The 20,530-nt window shown below is 37.6% G+C and overlaps 1 protein-coding gene across 1 annotated transcript in view; it reads right to left on the bottom strand.

Annotated features, from left to right (window-relative positions):
* Positions 1-542: 542 nt before the first annotated feature.
* Positions 543-20,530, bottom strand: part of DMGDH (dimethylglycine dehydrogenase) — a gene marked incomplete at its 3' end in the record, with an annotated part of 43,812 nt that continues 23,824 nt past the window's right edge. Inside the window, exons 9-16 of the mRNA XM_081319740.1 lie at positions 19,213-19,366; positions 18,124-18,289; positions 15,592-15,722; positions 14,386-14,603; positions 14,048-14,205; positions 10,311-10,370; positions 1,959-2,093; positions 543-758 (exon numbers count right to left, since the gene is read on the bottom strand). Of these exons, the coding sequence (XP_081175866.1) occupies positions 543-758; positions 1,959-2,093; positions 10,311-10,370; positions 14,048-14,205; positions 14,386-14,603; positions 15,592-15,722; positions 18,124-18,289; positions 19,213-19,366 (1,238 nt within the window). The remainder of the gene's footprint in view (positions 759-1,958; positions 2,094-10,310; positions 10,371-14,047; positions 14,206-14,385; positions 14,604-15,591; positions 15,723-18,123; positions 18,290-19,212; positions 19,367-20,530) is intronic.

The raw sequence follows: 20,530 nt of genomic DNA, 5'->3' as shown, positions 1-20,530 counted from the left end.
CAGAAGCTGGGATGAGTAACAGGCGCTCACTCTGTTACACAGCACTCGGGAATCGACCCGCCAAACTGCCGACCTTCTGATCGACAAGCTCAGCGTCCTAACCCACTGAGCCACCACGTCCCTTTTATCAATTATTTGGAGATGAGCTATTATATTTCTGGCACATAATCAAATACTTCACACAATAAAGGTACAGGTAATTTGGATATAGGCATACAGATAAAATCAGTGTTCTTAAAATCAGTTTGGGGGAGCCTACTAAACACTACAGTATTGAATGTTTTAAGTATGTAAACATGCTTTTTTTCTGTTGAATATTTCCTTATGGACGATTATTATTGTTGCTGACATTTTTGTTACATTTTTCCCCAAATGAAATGCAAATATTCACATTTTTTTTACTCCAGACAAGCTCTTTCAAATGAACTTTTGTATTTTCTATCTTATGTAATTCAAGTCACACAGATTTCAAATATAGCAATATTTCAAATCAAGTTAATCCCATCTTAATTGTCAATCATGACAATTATGTGATCCTTTATTTATACTTTAGAACTTCTGCCTTTCCTTTGAAGCCGTGTTCTTGTTGGTTCAGTCATTACCAGTGGTTCTTGAACAAGAGTTGCTGGGTAATTTTTGCCTAGCAACTCAACCTCCACCTTCTGTCCAACTTTACTGAGTTCCATAGGAACATATGCAAAAGCCAGACTTTGCTGAGTACTATAGCTGTAACATCCAGATGTGGTGTTGCCAATAACCTGAAAAATTAAAATTAAAATTTATCACTATAGATTTACAGTATAAAATACACAGTTGATGCTGGTGATGACCTAGCTTACCGGCTGAACTACGGATGGCCCCCGACCTTCGCTCCTTCCGGCGTGATCTAAAAACTTATTTATTCGAACAAGCCGGCCTGGCCTGATGGGTTCAGGGTTTTAACATTATTTTTAACTAACTTACCACATTGGGCACAATCATTTAACTTTAAATCTTGTATCCTGTATTCTTATTTTTATTGCCCTGTACACCGCCCTGAGTCCTTCGGGAGAAGGGCGGTATATAAATCAAATAAATAAATAAATAAAGCCCTGAATGGCTTGGGTCCGGGATATCTGAGGGAACACCTGCTGCCGGCATCAAGCTCCCTTCGTCCAGTGCGCTCCCACAGGGAGGGTCTTCTCAGGGTGCCGCCGATAAAAGATTGTCGGCGGATAACACCCAGGGGTAGGGCCTTCTCTGTGGGTGCTCCTGCCCTCTGGAACCAGCTGCCCGTGGAGCTTAAGACTGCCCCCAACCTCCGCACATTTCGCTGGGACCTGAAAACCTGGCTCTTTGAGCTCTCCGGCCCAGGCTGAGAATTTTTAACTGGGGTTTTCAATTCTAGGGATGATTTAATCTTTTTTAATTTGTTTTTAACTTTTGTATTGGTTGTTTTAAATGCCCTGTAAACCGCCCTGAGTCCTTCAGGAAAGGGTGGTATATAAATTTAATAAAATAAAATAAATAAAAAATAAATAAATGTGGGTTTCTAAATAGTTAACCTCTAACATATATAGTGTGTAATAAAATCAAATATATTAGTTTAAACACAGTGACAAAATATTGAGATTATATTGATGCTTAGATGATATAATTCTGTTTGGGTCATCTTTGTCCAATGGGGAAAATATTGCAAGTTAATTCCCATGCTTGACAAAAACTCTACTAGAGGCTAAATATTCTCTGACTTCTGTAAAAGCTACAATCCCAACTCAAGTGGGGGGTGTGTCAGACTGAGAAACGCTGATTTACAGCAAATATAGTATACACGCACCCACACCTTCTGCTTTCTGAAAAGCACATTAGCTTTTGCAACAAAATCTACTGAAAATGATAGCCATTTTTAAAAATGGAAGTAAATACAAAGGAGGATCCAGAAAAATGTTCTTCAATTATTTGAACTGAAATCTGCTTGCCTTGTTATTATACCAGACACTTTCATTTCCTTCAGGGTCAACGTCGTCTGTTTTCAAGGTGAGACACACAAGTTTTCGTTCAAGCCCCTTTTCTTTAATTTGTTCCAGTGCTTTCTTTCCTATGAAGTCTGCTGGCTAGGGAAAAATGATAGTAAGTGATTAGTAGATTCTGACAAGGCTATAGATGTAGGTTTTGGAGAATTAACTGGAAATTAATAGTCAGGTTTCAGGTCTGGACATAATGTGGAAGACAGCATTGGTTGTGCTGGTTTGCAGAGCCAGGATGGTGGGGGATGTCCAATGCCTGGAGGCTGGGTTTTCATGGAGAAGAATAGGTGGGTTAGGACGCTGAGCTTGTCGATCAGAAGGTCGGCAGTTTGGCGGGTCGAATCCCGAGTGCCGCGTAACAGAGTGAGCGCCTGTTACTCGTCCCAGCTTCTGCCAACCTAGCAGTTCGAAAGCACGTAAAAATGCAAGTAGAAAAATAGGGACCGCTACGGTGGGAAGGTAACAGTGTTCCGTGCGCCTTTGGTGTCTAGTCATGCCGGCCACATGACCACGGAGACGTCCTCGGACAAGCGCTGGCTCTTTGGCTTTGAAACGGAGATGAGCACCGGCCCCTAGAGTCGGAAACGACTAGCACGCATGTGCGGGGGAACCTTTACCTTTACCACAAAATTGAATGGCTGTTGGTCCTTGGCCTCCTGCTACTAGGAACCTTCCACCTTTGAACTAAACAGCGTGGCATGTTCTTATTTGAAACTGGGCCCTGAGTCTTCCTAGACTCAGCTCCTTTTGAAAAAGCAGGTCGCAAGCTAAGGGTCGGAAGGCCATAAAGTTCTGTGACACATAAATCTGTCTACAGTTGGAAGCCTGATTTCTAAGTGAAACCTGGATGCTTCTGAATAGTTACTGGAGCGCAGAGCAATTGGAAGGCTTCCCAAAGCCATTTAATTAGTTTCTTGTTTTTATCCATAAGGACTTTTTATGGAATAGTGAGTTCAACAGGAACAATTTTATCAAGAGATGGCACTTCCACTAGTTACTGGAATAGAATAGAGACGGATGCCTATGCTCCTGCCTCCAGAATTGCAATTTACATTGGTTAGATTACAAAGAAGTGCCTGTGCCAGATTGTCATTATGAAGTAATTATATATTCAACAGAGTGGAGAAAACCTTCTAGCAGTTCCACAACCTAAGCAACACATTCAGACGAGCAGCTTTTCAGCCAGTCTTTTTTCAATGGAAAAAGATGTATATTTTACCTCCTCAGCAAGGGGTCAAAATAAAAAGGTAGGAAGAAAATATGACGCCTTTTTCTTTCCATAGGAACATAGTATTATGAAATATTGTGAATACTACTGTATTCATTATCTCTCCCTCCTATTTATTTTAGCTTTTCTCTGCATTAGTCAGAAGTGAAGGCTATGCTATGAAAAATCATGATCATTCAATTTGCAGATAAAAAGAACAGTGACAACAGCATCATATGTCATCCAAGAATCAGCTAATTTGTATAAATATTCTGGGCCAGAAAAGAGAAGAGAAACATTTTTTAAGTGAGAGCAAACCATAAAAAATGAAAACAATAAAGTCTGCTTAAATATATGGTCAACAATGATTTCTGCAGTAATCATGGCCAATTTCTACAGTTCACTTTAATAAAATGGTGGCTGAGAAGATAACGAGAGATGCTTAGAAATGCTATTGGAGGATAAAGAGTGAACCCAACTGAACATGAGAAGAGCCTTTTTGGGGGGATTACCTCATGGTGATAAGGGCAGCAAAAAGTAGTTATTACTCTGCTCTTATTGCATCACAGAGTGCCCAACACAGTCATGCCCAGTTAATCGGAGAAGAGTTTGAACTGTGCATTAGAGGTGCACTTTCCCAGTGACAACTGATGCACAACATGGGGGTGAATTTGGTCATCCTTACTATATTTGTTGTTTCTTTTTAAAAATTTAGTGTTTATTTATTTTGTAAATAAATTATTTACAAAATTATTTTATTTTATTTATTTTGTAAATCACTTGTTGGGATTTGGGCATCTTATGGATTATCATAATAGAAATTTAATAATTTATTATTGTGCACTGTACATTTGTCAGGGATATGATTTAGTTCATACCTGAGTGGCCTAGTGCTTTTCCCTACTTTCTTCAGTTTAAGCCTAAATTTTGCAATGAGAAGGTCATGGTCTGAACCACAGTCAGCTCCTGGTCTTGTTTTTACTGACTGTATAGAGCTTCTCCATCTTGGGCTGCAGAGCACATACTCAATCTGATTTCTGTGTTGACCATCTGGTGATGTCCATATGTAGAGCCGTCTCTTGGGTTGTTGGAAAAGAGTGTTTGTTATGACCATCGTATTCTCTTGACAAAATTCTGTCAGCCTATGCCCTGCTTCATTTTGTACTCCAAGGCCAAACTTGCCTGTTATTCTGGTTATCTTTTGGCTTCCTACTTTAGCATTCCAATCCCCCATGATGATAAGGACATCATTTTTTGGTGTTAGTTCTATAAGGTGCTGTAGGGCTTTATAGAACCAGTCAATTTCATCCTCTTCAGCACTGGTGGTTGGGGCATAGACTTGGACTACTGTTATATTGAATGGTTTGCCTTGGATTCGAACTGAGATCATTGTCATTTTGGGGATTGTATCCCAGTATTGCTTTTCCTACTCTTTTATTGACTATGAAGGCTACTCCATTTCTTCTGAGGGATTCTTGCCCGCAGTAGTATACCTGATGGTCATCTGAATTAAATTCACCCATTCCTGTCCATTTTAGTTCGCTGATTCCTAAGATGTCAATTTTCAGTCTTGTCATCTCTTGTTTGACCATGTCCAGCTTTCCTTGATTAATGGATCTTACATTCCAGGTTCCTATGGAGAAAAAATCTTTACAGCATCGGACTTTCCTTTCACCACCAGATACATCCACATCTGAGCGTCCTTTCGGCTTTGGCCCAGTTGCTTAATTTTTTCTGGCGCTACTAGTACTAGCCCTCTACTCTTCCCCAGTAGCATATTGGACGCCTTCCGACCTGAGGGGCTCATCTTGCAGCGTCATATCTTTTTGCCTTTTGGTACTGTCCATGGGGTTTTCATGGCAAAGATACTGGAGTGCGTTGCCATTTCCTTCTCCAGTGGATCACATTTTGTCAGAACTCTCTGCTATGACCTGTCCGTCTTGGGTGGCCCTGCATGGCACAGCTCATAGCTTCACTGAATTATGCAAGCCCCTTCGCCACGACAAGGCAGTAATCCATGAAGGGGGGAGAACTGTTAAAATTTGGTAATTTTATTAAGTATGGGGGAAAGGTATGCTGTAATTGAAGACTTGAATTTGGCTGACAAGTTATATTGTACATTTTCTTTTATATGAATGTGATACTCTATTAAGTTCATTTTATTGGTTTATTTATTTGGATAGTTGACAAAAATGGAGTAAATATGTAGCATATTTTATATATTTTATGTAGCATTTGAATGAGTCTTCTTTCTTTTTTTCTTTTTTTCTTTTAGTTTTTTTTATATATATTCAATATTACTAAGGTTTGTTTTATCCTATATAAGCTAGAGAGTGATGGATTTTAGAGTTTATAGTTGTTAGTATATGGTTGTTTATGATTGTTTTTTTTTATATACCTTGTATTTAGCTCTGGGAAGTCGGGGGGGGAGGGGGGGAGGGGGGAGAGGTAGGGGGGAGGGAGAAGGGAGGGGGAGGGGGGTTTTTAAAGGAAAATTGTATGTTAAAACTTTTCAATAAAAAAAAATGGAGTAAATAAATAATGAACAAATTTACTCTTAAAATTAAATCTTAAATGTTAACTCAATATCCTGGTAATTTAAACAGAGATATGGCATTTTACCCCTAAAGGCAACCAGATTCATGTTTCAAATAGTTGTGCCAAATGTATTTTTCTAAAGATACATAATCAAGAAAATATTGTGTATGTTTTTCATTATTAGTTCTAAAAAGTCTTTTGGTGGTTAAATTAAATGCAACATATGCAAATCATTTTAATTTATATTCTTGCTTTCATAATTTAATTTCTGAAAATGTATTTTCTGGTATTTTCTTTCCTAATTGTAATGGTAATAGAAATAAAGAAGGCAAGAGGTGACCAGACTTATTTCCTTCATTACAGTATATTTTTGTGATAAAATCTGTTTATACTCTGTGGTGCATTATCAAAGATAATTCCCAAAGATAATAAGGACTAGCCCAGCCTCAATAGCTGTAGAAATTAGAAGAATTTAAGTACCCAAAATAGCATGGAATATGGATAATAACTCCCAGATTATAAGATTATTATTTTATCTGGTGAGGAAAATAAAACGAGGCAATTAAGGACAATAAAAAACCTCTCTGTTTTTAGTGTGCCGAAATCTGTCAAAAGATATGTGTAATCTTTTAATAGCATGATTTATTTGCTAAATCACTTGTGAATGCTGGAATAGATCCAAATTATACACACAAAACTACTCAGCTGCATGAGAGCACAGCATCTGCTGCAATCTGCTTTGACTGCCACCTTAAAATACACAGGAGGCCATACTTGTGCAGCACTTTCAAATTAATTATTCTTCATTGGCTGTTTTTGACTAATTGCAAGACAGCCTTCTGAAATAAATTCCTTTCATAGCTAAGCAAATATATGATATTTTACCCCTAAAAACAACCAATATTTCAGATTCATGTTCCAAATACTTGTGCCAAATGTATTTTCCTAAAGATACAGTCAAGAAAATATTTTTTGAAACTGTTTCCCCTTTATGTTTACAATAAAATATTTAATGAAATAAATAAGGTCACAAACATATCATTAGCTGATTAGAAACTGATTACAAAATTCAGAATTGTCTTTGCTAAGCAATATGGTTGTAATGTGTGACATCACATGACCATGCCACTTAGCAATCCAGCTCCAGCAGTCCCAGCTGTTGTTAAATGAGGACTGTAATTGCAATCACATGACTGCAGCTCTTTGCCATTTTGTAATTGTGAGATGGTGCCAATCGTATGACCATGGACACAATGTGATGGCCAGAATTCTGAGGACTGTTTTAATAGTGCCAAGGTAAGTTTCAATGGCTGCTGAATGTGCAGTTGTTAAACCAATCCATTTTTAGCAAAGGCTTTGCTTTTCTAGTCAACAACTTTTTTTCAGTTACGCTCTCCTTCCATTGAATAGCTTCTTCCCAAACAGGTAGGGAGTCCTCGAGTTACCACCATTCTGTCAATCCTTTCAGTAAACCTGACAGAATGAGCTAATTCTATTCCATTATAAGGCTATATTAACAGAATCTTGCAAGTCTAAAAGTACAAATATCCTGCCATCTCTTTTTACAGTGTGATCAATTAAGTTGGGTCCTTCCAAAATTTCTTTCTCTGACTCAGGTTTCTCCCTCTCTTGTTTCCTAAGTAGTATATCTTTCCCTTGTCCCTCAAGGTCATTCCCACATACAGTACACATTACACAGTCATTCAGTAATCATTTGAAGTAATGGAGGTGATGAATTCATGGTACTTATGTCCGGTCCTGAAGTTACAGTCACTGAAGTGCTCCTTTGGTCATGATTTCAAAATTCAGGCACGTCACATCCGCCCCTCACTTATGAAGGGCACTTCAGCTTCCCCGCTGCCTATTTCATCTCCCATCTCTGCTCTTTTGACTGCCCTGTGTTATGTATGCAGGCACCTGCATAGCAACAGCCACCAGGGGGCGTTGGCCTGAACGGTTGTGGCGGGAAACCTAGTTTCGGTGGGAAACCTAGGGCCAACCCCATTGGCTGTTCAGTATTTAAGGAGGCCAGGTAACCCTCATCCCTCAGTACGCTACCCCCTTCCAATAAAGAGCTGAACACGTACTCCGGCTGGCGTCTCTTCCTTGCGTCGGACCCACTACACAACACCAGCACAATACCAGCACTCCTCAGTGGCCCTGGCACAGGGCCAGAGACTTTCAGCAGTCTTAGCTAGGCCATGCCTCCTTGCAGAGACTGGGTGGCAAGAACTGAAGAGGAGGCAGCCCGTTACCTTACTGAGGCTTGGGCCTGGCAAAGATCAAGCCAGGTATGACTTGGATTGGGGTGGGATTCAGTTATGGATGGCAACAGGGAGTGCTAGGTTGCTGTCATTAAGCAATGTGATCACATGATGTTGTATTTCATTTAACATCGCATTGCTTAGTAATGGACGTTCCAGTCCCAATGGCTGTTGTAATTTAAGGACCATCTATAGCTATGATTCTTTCTAACATTCTGTCCCATTACCATCACTCCCTGGCTCTGGAGTAAGTTTCGCTCAGCACACTTATTCTTTCCTGTTTGTTCTCCCCGTCCATGGGGCACTTCCATGGATTTCAGCACTTTACTTTTCTGCTACCAGATGCCATTTGATTCCTGTATTATTGTTCTCTCTGAATTAGTAATTGGACTACACTTTATCATTCAGGAGGTCTACAGTGCCAGAACAGCATCTATTTCTACTGTGATGTAAGTCTCTGAATTCAGTCAGAAAGCCAAAAAGCAACAGGAGAAAAAGTAAGGAAATAAAAAGCAGTTTGTGTGTGTGTGTGTGTGTGTGTGTGTGTGTGTGTACACGCACAAGCTCTCCAGGTATAGAAATGTATAGATTTCAGTTTGCAGTCTTTCCTCTGCCCCAAGGATGGAAGAAAGTACATCAGTATGAGCAGTGCTTTTTTTGTAAAAGAAAAAGGTGCCGGAACTCACACATGTCATACAACTCGCCTTGCCTACTCTACAAGGTTCCATCCAAAAAAGGTGCCGGAACTCCGTTCTGGGCGTTCTATGAGAAAAAAAGCCCTGAGTATGAGTATGAGAGGGCCCTGTGTCAGAACAGATTTAGAGGTCATGCAATCAGTACCATTTTGGATTCTTTAAAATAATAAATGAAGAATATTGCAAAACCTCTGAAACCTTTCTTGTAATTTGTTCTATATAAGTGGTAAAAATTTGTTTAAAGATTTAATATTTTGCTACCATATTAGAATATTTTTCTCTTTGCTATATGTTATTTCTCTTTTTATTAAATTTATAATTAGCTTATATTTTATGAGAGAGTATTGCTTTATATTTAAAAGAAAAGTTCTTAACTTTAACAACTGGAATCTGAATTCTGGCTGGCAAAGCAAAATACTAAGTCCATATTTCAAGTCTTTGAATCCAATTAATTCTCCCCAATTTTTTCTTTACAAGTTTTTTCTTTTCTTTTAAGGCTGAGAATATGTACACTTCTGCAAATGCACTTATCATTGAATAAAGTAAAATATTTAGAAAGCCCAACTTTGCATTAGGAAATTATCTCTCAGTAATGGTTTCATTACTTGTATAGAATACTGAACTAGGACAAATATTAATTGCATTAAAAATGAGCCCAATTCATATTCAATGGGATAGGAATCCAAAGCTTTTATCATCATACTAAACATTCTAAGTATGTAAGAAGAAAGTTCTGACCAATATTATTTATAAAATAACATTCTCCAAACTGATCACTTCCAGATAAGCTGAACTTCATTCAATCCCCCTAATATTGCTTTGCTGGGATATTTCCTAGATAACATGGATGTACAAGTGTAAATGTATGTGTATATGTATACATGCACGCACACACACACACAAAAAGGAGAGATAATTTAAAAATGAGAAATGCTAGGGAGAAGATTATCCCAGCTTTTATGGTAAAACTGTGAACTTTTAACTTGAACACAACAGAAAGTCTGGTACTGTAAGTTTTAATCGCATCTCACATAGCGATTAAAGTTCTAGTTTAATAGTACTAACTAAACGGAGATAAGCACCGGCCCCTAGAGTTGGAAACGACTAGCACGCATGTGCGGGGGAACCTTTACCTTTACCTTTTTAAATAAAAATGTTTGCAAATTGTAAAAAAAATCCAACAAGCCACATTTCCTGATTTGACCACCATATTAATAGTCTGATAATTATGCATAAATCATTATAATTATGCATAATTAATCTGTAGTAAAACAGCTGTGTGCAATTTTGTATTGGAACTTCTTATTTCAGCTAAGTTTGAATTGTTTAAAGGAAACTGCTCTGATCCCCAAATTACTTGGAAAGTGCTAAAAATGAAATTAATTAGTAGATCACATTATAGTTTGAGTTATCTACTAAAATAGCAACATGGACTGGGAAATGAGACAAGGAAGAAACACTGCTACATACACCAAGGTACACTAGTGCTGAAGTGTATAATTATCTGGTGTTGTTTTGCAGATTCAAATATAACAACTATTTGCAAACAAAGGAGGAAAGAATAAGTAATTAAAGTATAGTAGAAAAAAATTAAACCCACCTTATTTAATTTGATGAAATATTGCAGTCCAGCTTCCAGAGGATTAGTGTCGCAATTCATCTGTTAAAAATAAAAGTTGCAATAAAAAACCACTAGGTGGCATATTTTTGCTCATTTCTTTTGATGTCCAGCAAATGAAACCTATATTTTACATTAATAAAATGTTTATTTTATTAAATTAGCATAGTTCTTAATAAAATTTATATGCTAATCTTATACTATTCCCATTAAAAATAAAATGTAAGTGTCAACATCCACTGCAAAATCAACAGTGCAAAATGATAAACGAGCTGTGATTCATAATGATAAAAGCACATATTTTAAAGCAAGACAAATGAGGAAACACATAAAATTACCTTTACTCAATCAGACCAATGAAAGTTATTTCTATGTGAAAAGCAGCTCTTCCTAGAGCTTTAAAAAGGAACTTTTCTGTAGGTTTAGCTAGAGATGCTAGTGATTAAATCTAAATATTATACATGTATGACTACAGCATTAGACAAATATGTTACAAATTCTGTCTGGATTTCTGATGTTCTAAGTGGCATCTTGGCTCTCCAGACCCTGGAGAATTCCTATTCAGTGACTGGTTACTTAGTAGAAGGCTCACAGTCACTAATTAGCTAGACTGATTATTTTATTTTAGGCTAAAATAAAGTAATATAAAATAGAAAAATAGTGCAGTTCACAGCAAATGGAGTACCCACATTGTACCTGATGAATATGTGTGTGTATGTCATCATCATCATTTAAGCCATTGTCTATCCACTGCAGGATGAACATGCATCTGCCGTATGTTTCCAATCAATACGGTCCTGAGCTTTCTTTTGCCAATTGGACCTGCAATATTTGCAGATGATCCATCTTGTTTTAGGTCTCTTTCGTGGATGCTTTTTATCAAGTGAGATCCATACTATGACTGCCTTGGTCCACCTGCCATCAGTTCTTCTTGCTGTGAAACCAGGCCATTTCCATTTCAATTCTTTTACTCTCTTGATGATATTGTATACTGCTCCACCAGGAGCCTTGGTGGAGCAGTGGGCTGATGCCTCCTTAAGTAACACCAGCTGCCTGCAATTAGTGCAGGTTCGTATCCCACCAGGCTCAAGGTTGACTCAGCCTTCCATCCTTCTGAGGTAGGTAAAATGAGGACCCAGATTGTTGGGGGCAATAAGCTGACTTTGTAATAATGCCGCTTGGGGTGTGTGTGAAAGCCCTAACAAGCAGGCATATACATAGAATGAAGGCTACTGCTAAGCTTGTAAGCCGCCCTGAGTCTTCGGAGAAGGGCGGGATATAAATGTAATAAAAATAAAAAAATTAAATAAAAATATTGTTTGTTCTCTAACACGTGCATCTATTTTGTCTTGTAATGCTGAGCATGTCTTTCCATGGCTCTTTGCACCACTCGTAGCTTTTGTATTGATTGTGAGGTTAGTGTTCATGTTTCACTGGCATATGTTAGAGCAGGTAGGCACACACTGATGGAAAACTTTTCAGGCATAGGGAGAGGTTGTTCTTGAAAATTATGCTTAGCTTGCCGAATGCCTGCCAACCACATTTAACACAACGTTTAATTTCCTTTATTGTATCACCTTCCATTAAGATCTGTTGGCCAAAGTATACAAAGTGGTCTACTGCATCTAGTTCCTTCTCCAGATATATTTTTTCCTTTCTTTGTTGAATTTATTAAACATAACCTGGCTCTTTTTCAGGTTTATTTTCAAGCCAAATGGTTCTCCTGCTTTGTGCAGCTCTTATTTGTCTCTTGTAGCTCTTCTGAGTCTTGTGAAAACAAAACCAAATCTTAAGTGATTTAAATAGGTGCCACTGATTTTTAGTCCATCTTTTTCCCAGTCTAGTTTGTGAAATACTTCTTCAAGGCAGGCTGAGAAAAGGATAGGTGATATTGTCGTATACCTCGTTCTATGTTGATTTCCACTTTAAGATCTTTAAGGCAAATTATGCCATTCTTTTTTCATATATTGATTATAGTAAGTTTATGTAAGCAGTGCCTACTCCTTGGGTGAGCAATGCCTTAATTATTACTTGTTGGAATACTGAGTCAAACGCCTTTTTGTAGTCAATGAAAGCCATGCACAAACACATGGTGTACTCGTTGTGCCATTCAGTGACTTGCTGAACAACAATTTCATTCCTAATCAGAAGTGCTATTTGCTTATGAAGCCAAAAATGTACCATCTTATAGAAGAACATTCCATGGATTGCAGAAGTACTTTTATATGTATTAAGTTATGTAACAATGGGCTAAAGAGGAAAAAGTAATTCTGAGTATGTGTGCATATGCATGTACATTATACATGCAATATCTCCTTAGTGTATGTGCATGGGTGCACGCACACACACACAAGGGATTATGCTGCATGTGTGCAAAGACACAGCCTCTATAAGAAGTTACTGACCGATGTGCTGTGATTGTCCTTCAAATCCAAACAACCTGCACAACCCATTCAGTTGGTATGCAGTTAAAAAACATACTTGAAAATGTATGCTTTATAGAAATAGTGCTGTGCAATTATATAAAATTAAAGGAGAAAGGTGATTTGGAGCGAATGGAGTACCCACACTGTATCTGATGACTATATTTGATCTACTTTTCCTAGATTTCAATCCTCATTTTGTTTCACAAATTTTTGGAACTTCATTTTGTTAAATGGTAAGCAGCACTGAAATGCTTGTTTAATTCTGTTTGATTTTTGAAAATTGTGGTCTGTAATTTCTTTAAAAAGAGAGCACCAATCACCAACACTAATATGTACTGGTAGTCCTTGCTTACTGCCTTATGCAGCAACCATTGGAATTTATGATGGTTGAAAATATGCCAAAACTTGGCAACCAATCTTTGAATTGATAGCTGTTGCAATTCACACAAAAGCACACACTGGAGAAAGATTTCATTTGATTCTCTTTTTATGTATCTTTGCTCTTTGCAGGGTTTAGGGAGAAAGATTTAAATGTAGGTTTTATTATTTGTGCCTTCCCCTTGATTTTTTTTTATTAGCTGCAGTATGTTTGTGCATGTGTGTGAGGAAGAGGGAGGATGGTGTGTATATGTATGAGGAAATATTTTCTTCAATTTAATTTAAATATGTTTGTTTTTAATTATTTCTCTATGAGTAATAATTGTTACTCCAGCATACCTACCATACTCCTGCCTCCTGTTTTTTCCACAAAAACATCCCTTTGAGGTGGGTTGGGCTGAGAAAACTGGCCCAAAGTCATCCAGCCAGCTTTCATGCTTAAGGGAGGCCCAGAACATTCCTAGTATCTAGGTCAGCACTTTTACAAACAAGAATGGCATGACCATATGCATGTGTACATGCACACACACACACTTACATGCACATACATACACACAGTGATAGGATTCAGCCGGTTCATACCGGTTCAGTAGAACCGGTAGCTAATATTTTGTTGACTTTGGAGAACCGACTGAAGCCCTAGCTCTTTTTCACAAGACCCAGAATGGACTGCCAGAAGTGCATAGATGCCACTTCCAGAAGTCCGTTCTGTGCATCAGAGGACTGGGGGAGGCTTCCCAGTCCTAGAACGGCCCACTGGAAGTGCAGGGACGCCGGTTCTGGAAGTCCATTCTGGGCCTTGGAGACCCAGGCCCAGAATGGACTTCCAGAAGCAGCGGCCATGCAGAGAACCAGTTGTTCAGGTATTTGAATCCCACCACTACATACACACACATCAAAGACATGGTTTCCAACCTCTGCTCCCCAGGCACGAAAGGCCTTTTCTAGCCGTAATGTATTCATTGCGTATGTTCCAAAGTTGTCAATTCCTTCTTCACATCCAGCCTCCATGATTGTAGAATATAAAGCTGCAGTATCTTCTCGTTTGTGGTACAATTCCCATCCTAATTCACCTATAATATATCAAGAGTAATATAGATTTTTAACTAGGATTAAATATAGCCATCAAACTTTAATCTGAAAAGAAATTTAGAATGATCTTTTTTATAGCTAGTCTATTTGATATCACTTTACATTTTTAGAAAAATCAACTAGTTTATTTATGAGGCTAATAATAATTTCCTTTCACTTACCCGTATAAGAAATTCTAATTGCAGTTACATGAATGTTACCAATGCTTAAATGCTTGGACTGTAGAAAACTAAATGCAGCATCAGTAAGATCTTCAGAAGTTAATTTCTGGAGAACTTTCCGTGCATATGGACCTGCTATACCCAATACTCCAATTTCATCTGTAACATTTTTGATGTCAACATTGTATTGTCCTCTAAATGCCTCTTCTTCAATCCATCTGCGTATAAAATAGATTTATTAGATCAGAACAAAATAATATTTAAAATATTATAGGACTAGAAATTCTATAGAAAGTTAATTTTGACAGACATCCATTCTTTTATAATTACCAAAGAGTCATTGGGATAGATGGTGCTAAAAAGCTCAGAAATAATGCAGTCTCCTCCTTCTGTGTTACCTGTTTTTGTTTTGTTTTGTTTACTACTAGTTTTTTTTAAAAAAAATTCTGTCCTAACTGGCAGCCAGGCTGGAAGATTCTAGTTGTGAGAATTCATAGGACAGGACCGGACAGAATTTGTATCTGCTTCTGAGGCAGTTTGGAGAAGCAATTCCTGGCTAACTACAGAGATACATAGCATGTTAGCCCAGGGCCTCGCTTGTTGTCTTTTCAACCATACCTAGTCAGTAGATCAAGGGGTATGATGATTGGTGAATCTAAAGCATGGTACAACTCCAGCAATCACTTCCAGAAAAAAAGATTCCTTAGACTTCTTGGATAAGATTAACACACCCATTACTTTCTTTATGCCATAAGGAAGGAAAGGTTGAAAAAACAAGCAAAAACTATGCCCATAAGGGTTTTTTTTAAACCTATGACTTAACTGAGGCTATTACAGAATTTTCCATTGCTAACATTTCATCAATGGACAGCCCATTAAAATTACTTCTTATTGTACTCATTCAACATATTTACCACAAATATGCCACAAACAAGTGCAGTATACGTATATCCACACTCAACTTTTTCACACATTAGTGAACAAGACTTCTGCAGTTTATGAAACCTTATGAACAAATTGCTCCAAAGATTTTACTCTATATAAAGTACACCTATATACTCAACCAGTCATGAATTTATCTCTGATAAAACCTATTATTATTTCAAGTTTTTTACAGCCCTTTTTATTATTCTGAACTGCAGTTCATTCCACATTCCTCGGACCACAGGTTACTTTAAAACTTCAGAATTTAAAATTTACGCTGACCTTAAGTCATGAAGCTCTGATCCAGAACCAGTAATTAATAAAAATTCCCCTGGATTCAGATGTGAGACTGTAAGTTCAGCATAGACTTTGCCTTTGAAGGTTAACATATGACTTATATTTGTGAAACCCATCTATGTAGAAAGAAAGTCAAAACTGTAAGTTAAAATCAATTATACAGTAGCTTATAATAATGCAAATTAAATTTTTATAGCATAGCACACAAATAGTAGTAGACCAGCGAAATGCTGTGGACATAGTATACTTTGATTTCTCCTTGGTAAGCTAGAAAAAGGTGGAATAGACAACATCACCACCAGATGGATCTGTAGCTGGCTGGCAAACCGTACTCAATGAGTAGTCCTCAATGGCACTACATCCACATGGAGAGAAGTAAGCAGAGGGGTACCACAAGGTTCTGTCTTAGGCCCAGTCCTCTTCAATATCTTCATTAATGACTTAGATGAGGGAATTGAAGGGGAACTCATCAGATTTGCAGATGACACCAAACTGACAGGAGTAGCCAACACCCCAGAATACAAACTCAGGATCCAAAAAGATCTTGACAAACTTGAACAATGGGTCCTCTCTAACAAAATGAGTTTCAATGTGGAGAAAAGCAAAGTTTTACATTTAGGCAGGAAAAATCAAAGATACAAGTACAGATTGGCTCAAAAATAGTAACTGTGAGAGGGACTTGGAGTCCTAGTGGACGATTACTTGACTATGAGCCAGCAATGTGCAGCAGAAACCGAAAAAGCTAACAGAATCCTGGGTTGCATAAATAGGCATAGAATCAAGATCATGTGAAGTATTACTACTGCTTTATAAAACCCTAGTAAGACCACACCTGGAATACTGCAGCCAATTTTGGTCACCATATCACAAAAAAGATGTTGAGAGTTTGGAAAAAATCCAGAGAAGAGCAACTAAGGTGATCAAAGGCCTGGAGACTACAACATATAGAGAATGGCTGTGGGACCTGGGTTTGGCTAGTCTAAAGAAAAGAAGAAATAGGCGAGACATGATAGCAGTATTCCAGTATTTGAGGGGCTGCCACAAAGAAGAGGGGGTCACGTTATTCACCAAAGCACCAGAGGGAAGGACGAGAAACAATGGTTGGAAACTGATCAAAGAGAAAGGCAACCTGGAATTAAGGAGAAATTTCTTCACAATGAGGAGAATTAACCTGTGGAACAGTTTGCCTCTAGAAATCGTGGGTGCTCCATCACTGAAGATTTTTAAGAAGAGGCTAGCCGAGGGGTAGGCAACTACGGTTATGCTGACTCAGCAATTCTGGGAGTTGAAGTCCATGAGTCATAAAAGAGCCGAGGTTGCCTACCCCTGGGCTAAACAGTCACTTGTCTGAGATGGTATAGGTTCTCCTTCTTGAACAGGGGGCTGGACTAGAAGACCTCCAAGGTCCCTACCTATTCTATTCTATTCTATTCTATTCTATTCTATTCTATTCTATTCTATTCTATTCTATTCTATTCTATTCTATTCTATTCTATTCTATTCTATTCTATTCTATTCTATTCCATTCCATTCCATTCCATTCCATTCCATTCCATTCCAAATATTACTGAATTAAGTAGACTTCTTCTTCTGCTGACTTTATATGTTCTTCTCTTTTTTTTCCCTAATAGAAACATTTTGTATCCAGAATCAATTGGAAGACATTTATTCAGGCAAATCTGTGAACTCTTCCCTTGACCTTGCACTCTTTGGCAATTCAATGGTTGTTTTTTTTAGAAGATAACAATTACAATAATTTTGTGTTTTCTTTTTATTTGTTTGAGTGTCTTGTGGTATTAATTGTTATCTTTCTAATCTGCCCAGAGTCATGTTTTGTGAGGTGGCCAGGTATATGAATCTGCTAAATAAATACATAAAGTAGGTAAACGAACAGCTTTCTCTGCTTTTCTTCCTGGTATATCTTCACAACTAACAGGATTAAGTCTACATCAGTCTGTTTATGTTGGAATGGATTAAACATCTAGATATTGGAAGCATTATTTACATGATACCTACTGTATATGCACTGACTATCTCATTAATACAGATATGATCCATGCAATCACTACTCCATTCCATAATAAACAGACTAAATTCAAGATGTACTTGCCCTAATGTGGAAATGAGAGGAACCCAGAAATAGGCTAACTGCATCTAAATAACAGGGAGATTATGACCCTGTTATTTTACCACCCCGGAACCAATCTACAGAAAGTATTATTACATCATTGGCGTCTTAAAATGCATGGGGAAGCCAATTCTAAATCATTTTGTATTCAACTGTGCCCTCTTATTTAAAAGAAGGAAGCTAGTGGCAATTAAGAAATGTGGTGGAAAATGTCAATACAGTAGGGAAGGCAATGTGACATGAGGTAAAGTGACTTTCATGGTCCCTGTCACTCCAGATGGATGATGTTATATTTATCTAGTTGGGATTATTGATTCAACACCTCTGGGTACAAAGTGATCAATGAATGGAATTAACAGTGGACTACTTATTATTGTTACATTATTTACCTTTGGGACCACATTTGCAAACAGACGATCCAAAAGTTTAAATGAATCACTGCCTTTGATGCTAAACTTGCCAAAAGGAGTAAGGTCAATCACACCCACTTTTTCCGTCACTTGTTGATATTCCCGCCTTACAGGTTCAAACCAGTTTGTGCGTCGAAAACTAGGCCTGGAAATACAATATTTCAATGACTGAAAAATGTAGCATATGACTGTTTGTAAATTAGCATAAAGCAACTTATTCAAAAATATCATTTTGGCATTGTTTTTCTTTAGAAATAAATGTCAAGTGTCTTGATTAATGTACTAATTACTTTTCAAACATAGCTAGCATTGCATTACAATGGGTAATAGAGATCAAATAAAATATATTTTAAACTTAAAGCAAAATATTTGATTTGTTTCAAACAAAAGATGGGATATAATACAGGAATAATATGCTCTTAAAGGCACTTTTCATATTTTAAAGAGAAACAAGGAGTCCATATATATATGCTAGATATACAGTGAAAACTGATGGATCAATTATTCTTAGTCCTATTTCTTAAGATTACAATAAAGATAAAATGAGGAGGGAAATCGTTTAGGCTATTCTGAACATTTTAGAGGAACATACTTAATTTATAAACATGACTAGTTTTTGAATATAAAATTAATAACTAGGGGACCCAGATTGTTGGGGGAAATATGTTGACTTTGTAAATCTCTTCGAGGGGGCTATAAAGCACTGTGAAGCGGTATATAAGTCTAAGTGCTATTGCTATAAAATACAGTAAAACTTAGTTTAATGAATGAATAGGACAGGAGTGTCCATTAAATCACATTGTCCATTAAATATGGGATTTTATGCATACATATTTTACTCATTTTATTCATGTGCAAAATTGGAATAGGATTATGTTATTTTATGTTATGTTAGTAAAATGTTATAGGGCCAAATTTTGTCTACTGCATCTGAAGTCGCTTACATCAAGGTCCACATGAAATCTAATATTTACTTTATATACAAAAAAAACTACCTGGCCAAATGGACAATATATTTCTATTAAATTCTTAAAGATAAATTAGCACAAATATTTAACTTTCATTTACTTGTATCCAGTTGCATCACCATGTTTGTAAAACCAATGAGGTTGTTCCCAGCCTGCATGGAATCCCATGGAGCATTTAGACTTAAGGTTTTCATAAAGCCCACTGACTCTTTCTGTAGGTCTCCCAGCAAATCTTTCTTCTTTAGGAAACCCAACTGCAAAATTAGGAAAAAAGCACATTAAATCAAGCAACATGAAAAACAATAAATTGAATCACATATACTGTACAAACAAAAGCTTTGTTTCCAAAACCTCATGAGAAGGTCACATGCAATTTGGACAAGGCCGTGTATGATCTGGGCACAGCTTCAGGGAGAAGACCTGTCATGGCCAGTAGCTGCTTCATGAAGGGCCACACTGGGCACACCTCATCAGCAGCAGGAGGAAAAGATGGCAAAGGACAACTGGGGGTGGCAGGGCAGCAGGCTGGTAGAGCTGGCAGGATAAACAGAATGTAAGATGGCCAAAGGGCAGAGATGGGAAGGGAAATCAGCAGGTGGGAAGAGTTTACAAGGAGGCAGATGCTTACCTAGCAAAGCTGGGGCTAGGAGAGACCAAGTCAGGAGTGGCTTGGATCAGACTGGGTCCTTAGATAACGACTGGTGGGATTCAGTTAATAATGGCAACCAGGATTTTAAGGATTGCTGTTGCTAAACAATGTGGTCACCAGACATCACACTTCACAACCGCATCACACAGCAACAGAAATTCTGATCCTTATTGCCATCATAACTCAAGGACTAGCTGTAGATAGAAGCAACACCATTGACAGTATATATACCATTCCATATCTTTTTCTATTTTCACTTTACCACATCCATATAATAATTAATACATTATCTTTTGCCTTTAAGCTTTTCACCTCTTTCTTTTGGGGGAGACTTCCCTCAGTTTTTCCTTTCTATGGATTTATTCTCTCCTCCTTCATATATTTTATCTGTAGTTTGGTTCTCACTCATTCTTTCTACATGACCAAACTATCTCAGGTTAGCTTTTTGTACTGGCTACTCATTTTTGTATTTAGTCTACATTCTTTTACCATCCAGCATGTAAGAAGTGGTCAGAAGGGTGCTCTATGAATAATTCACACTTATTTTACAGCAATTATAGCAAACATTTTTAAATGTTTTAAATTTTAAAAGATTTTTATCCCACCATTTTTTCCCATTTACAACTCAAGGTGGCAAACATACTAATGTTCCTTGCTCCTCCTGTTTTCTTCAAAACAACCCTGTGAGGTGGGCTGATTGAGGGATCAGCCCAAAGTCACCCATCTGGTTTTTCATAACTAAGGCGGGATTAGAACTCAAAGTCGCCTG

This window comes from Vipera berus (genome assembly GCF_964194415.1).
Source record: "Vipera berus genome assembly, chromosome: 2".
Classification (NCBI taxonomy): Eukaryota; Metazoa; Chordata; class Lepidosauria; order Squamata; family Viperidae; genus Vipera; species Vipera berus.
Note: the sequence above shows the minus strand (reverse complement) of the source record. Positions and strands in the feature narration are given on the sequence as shown.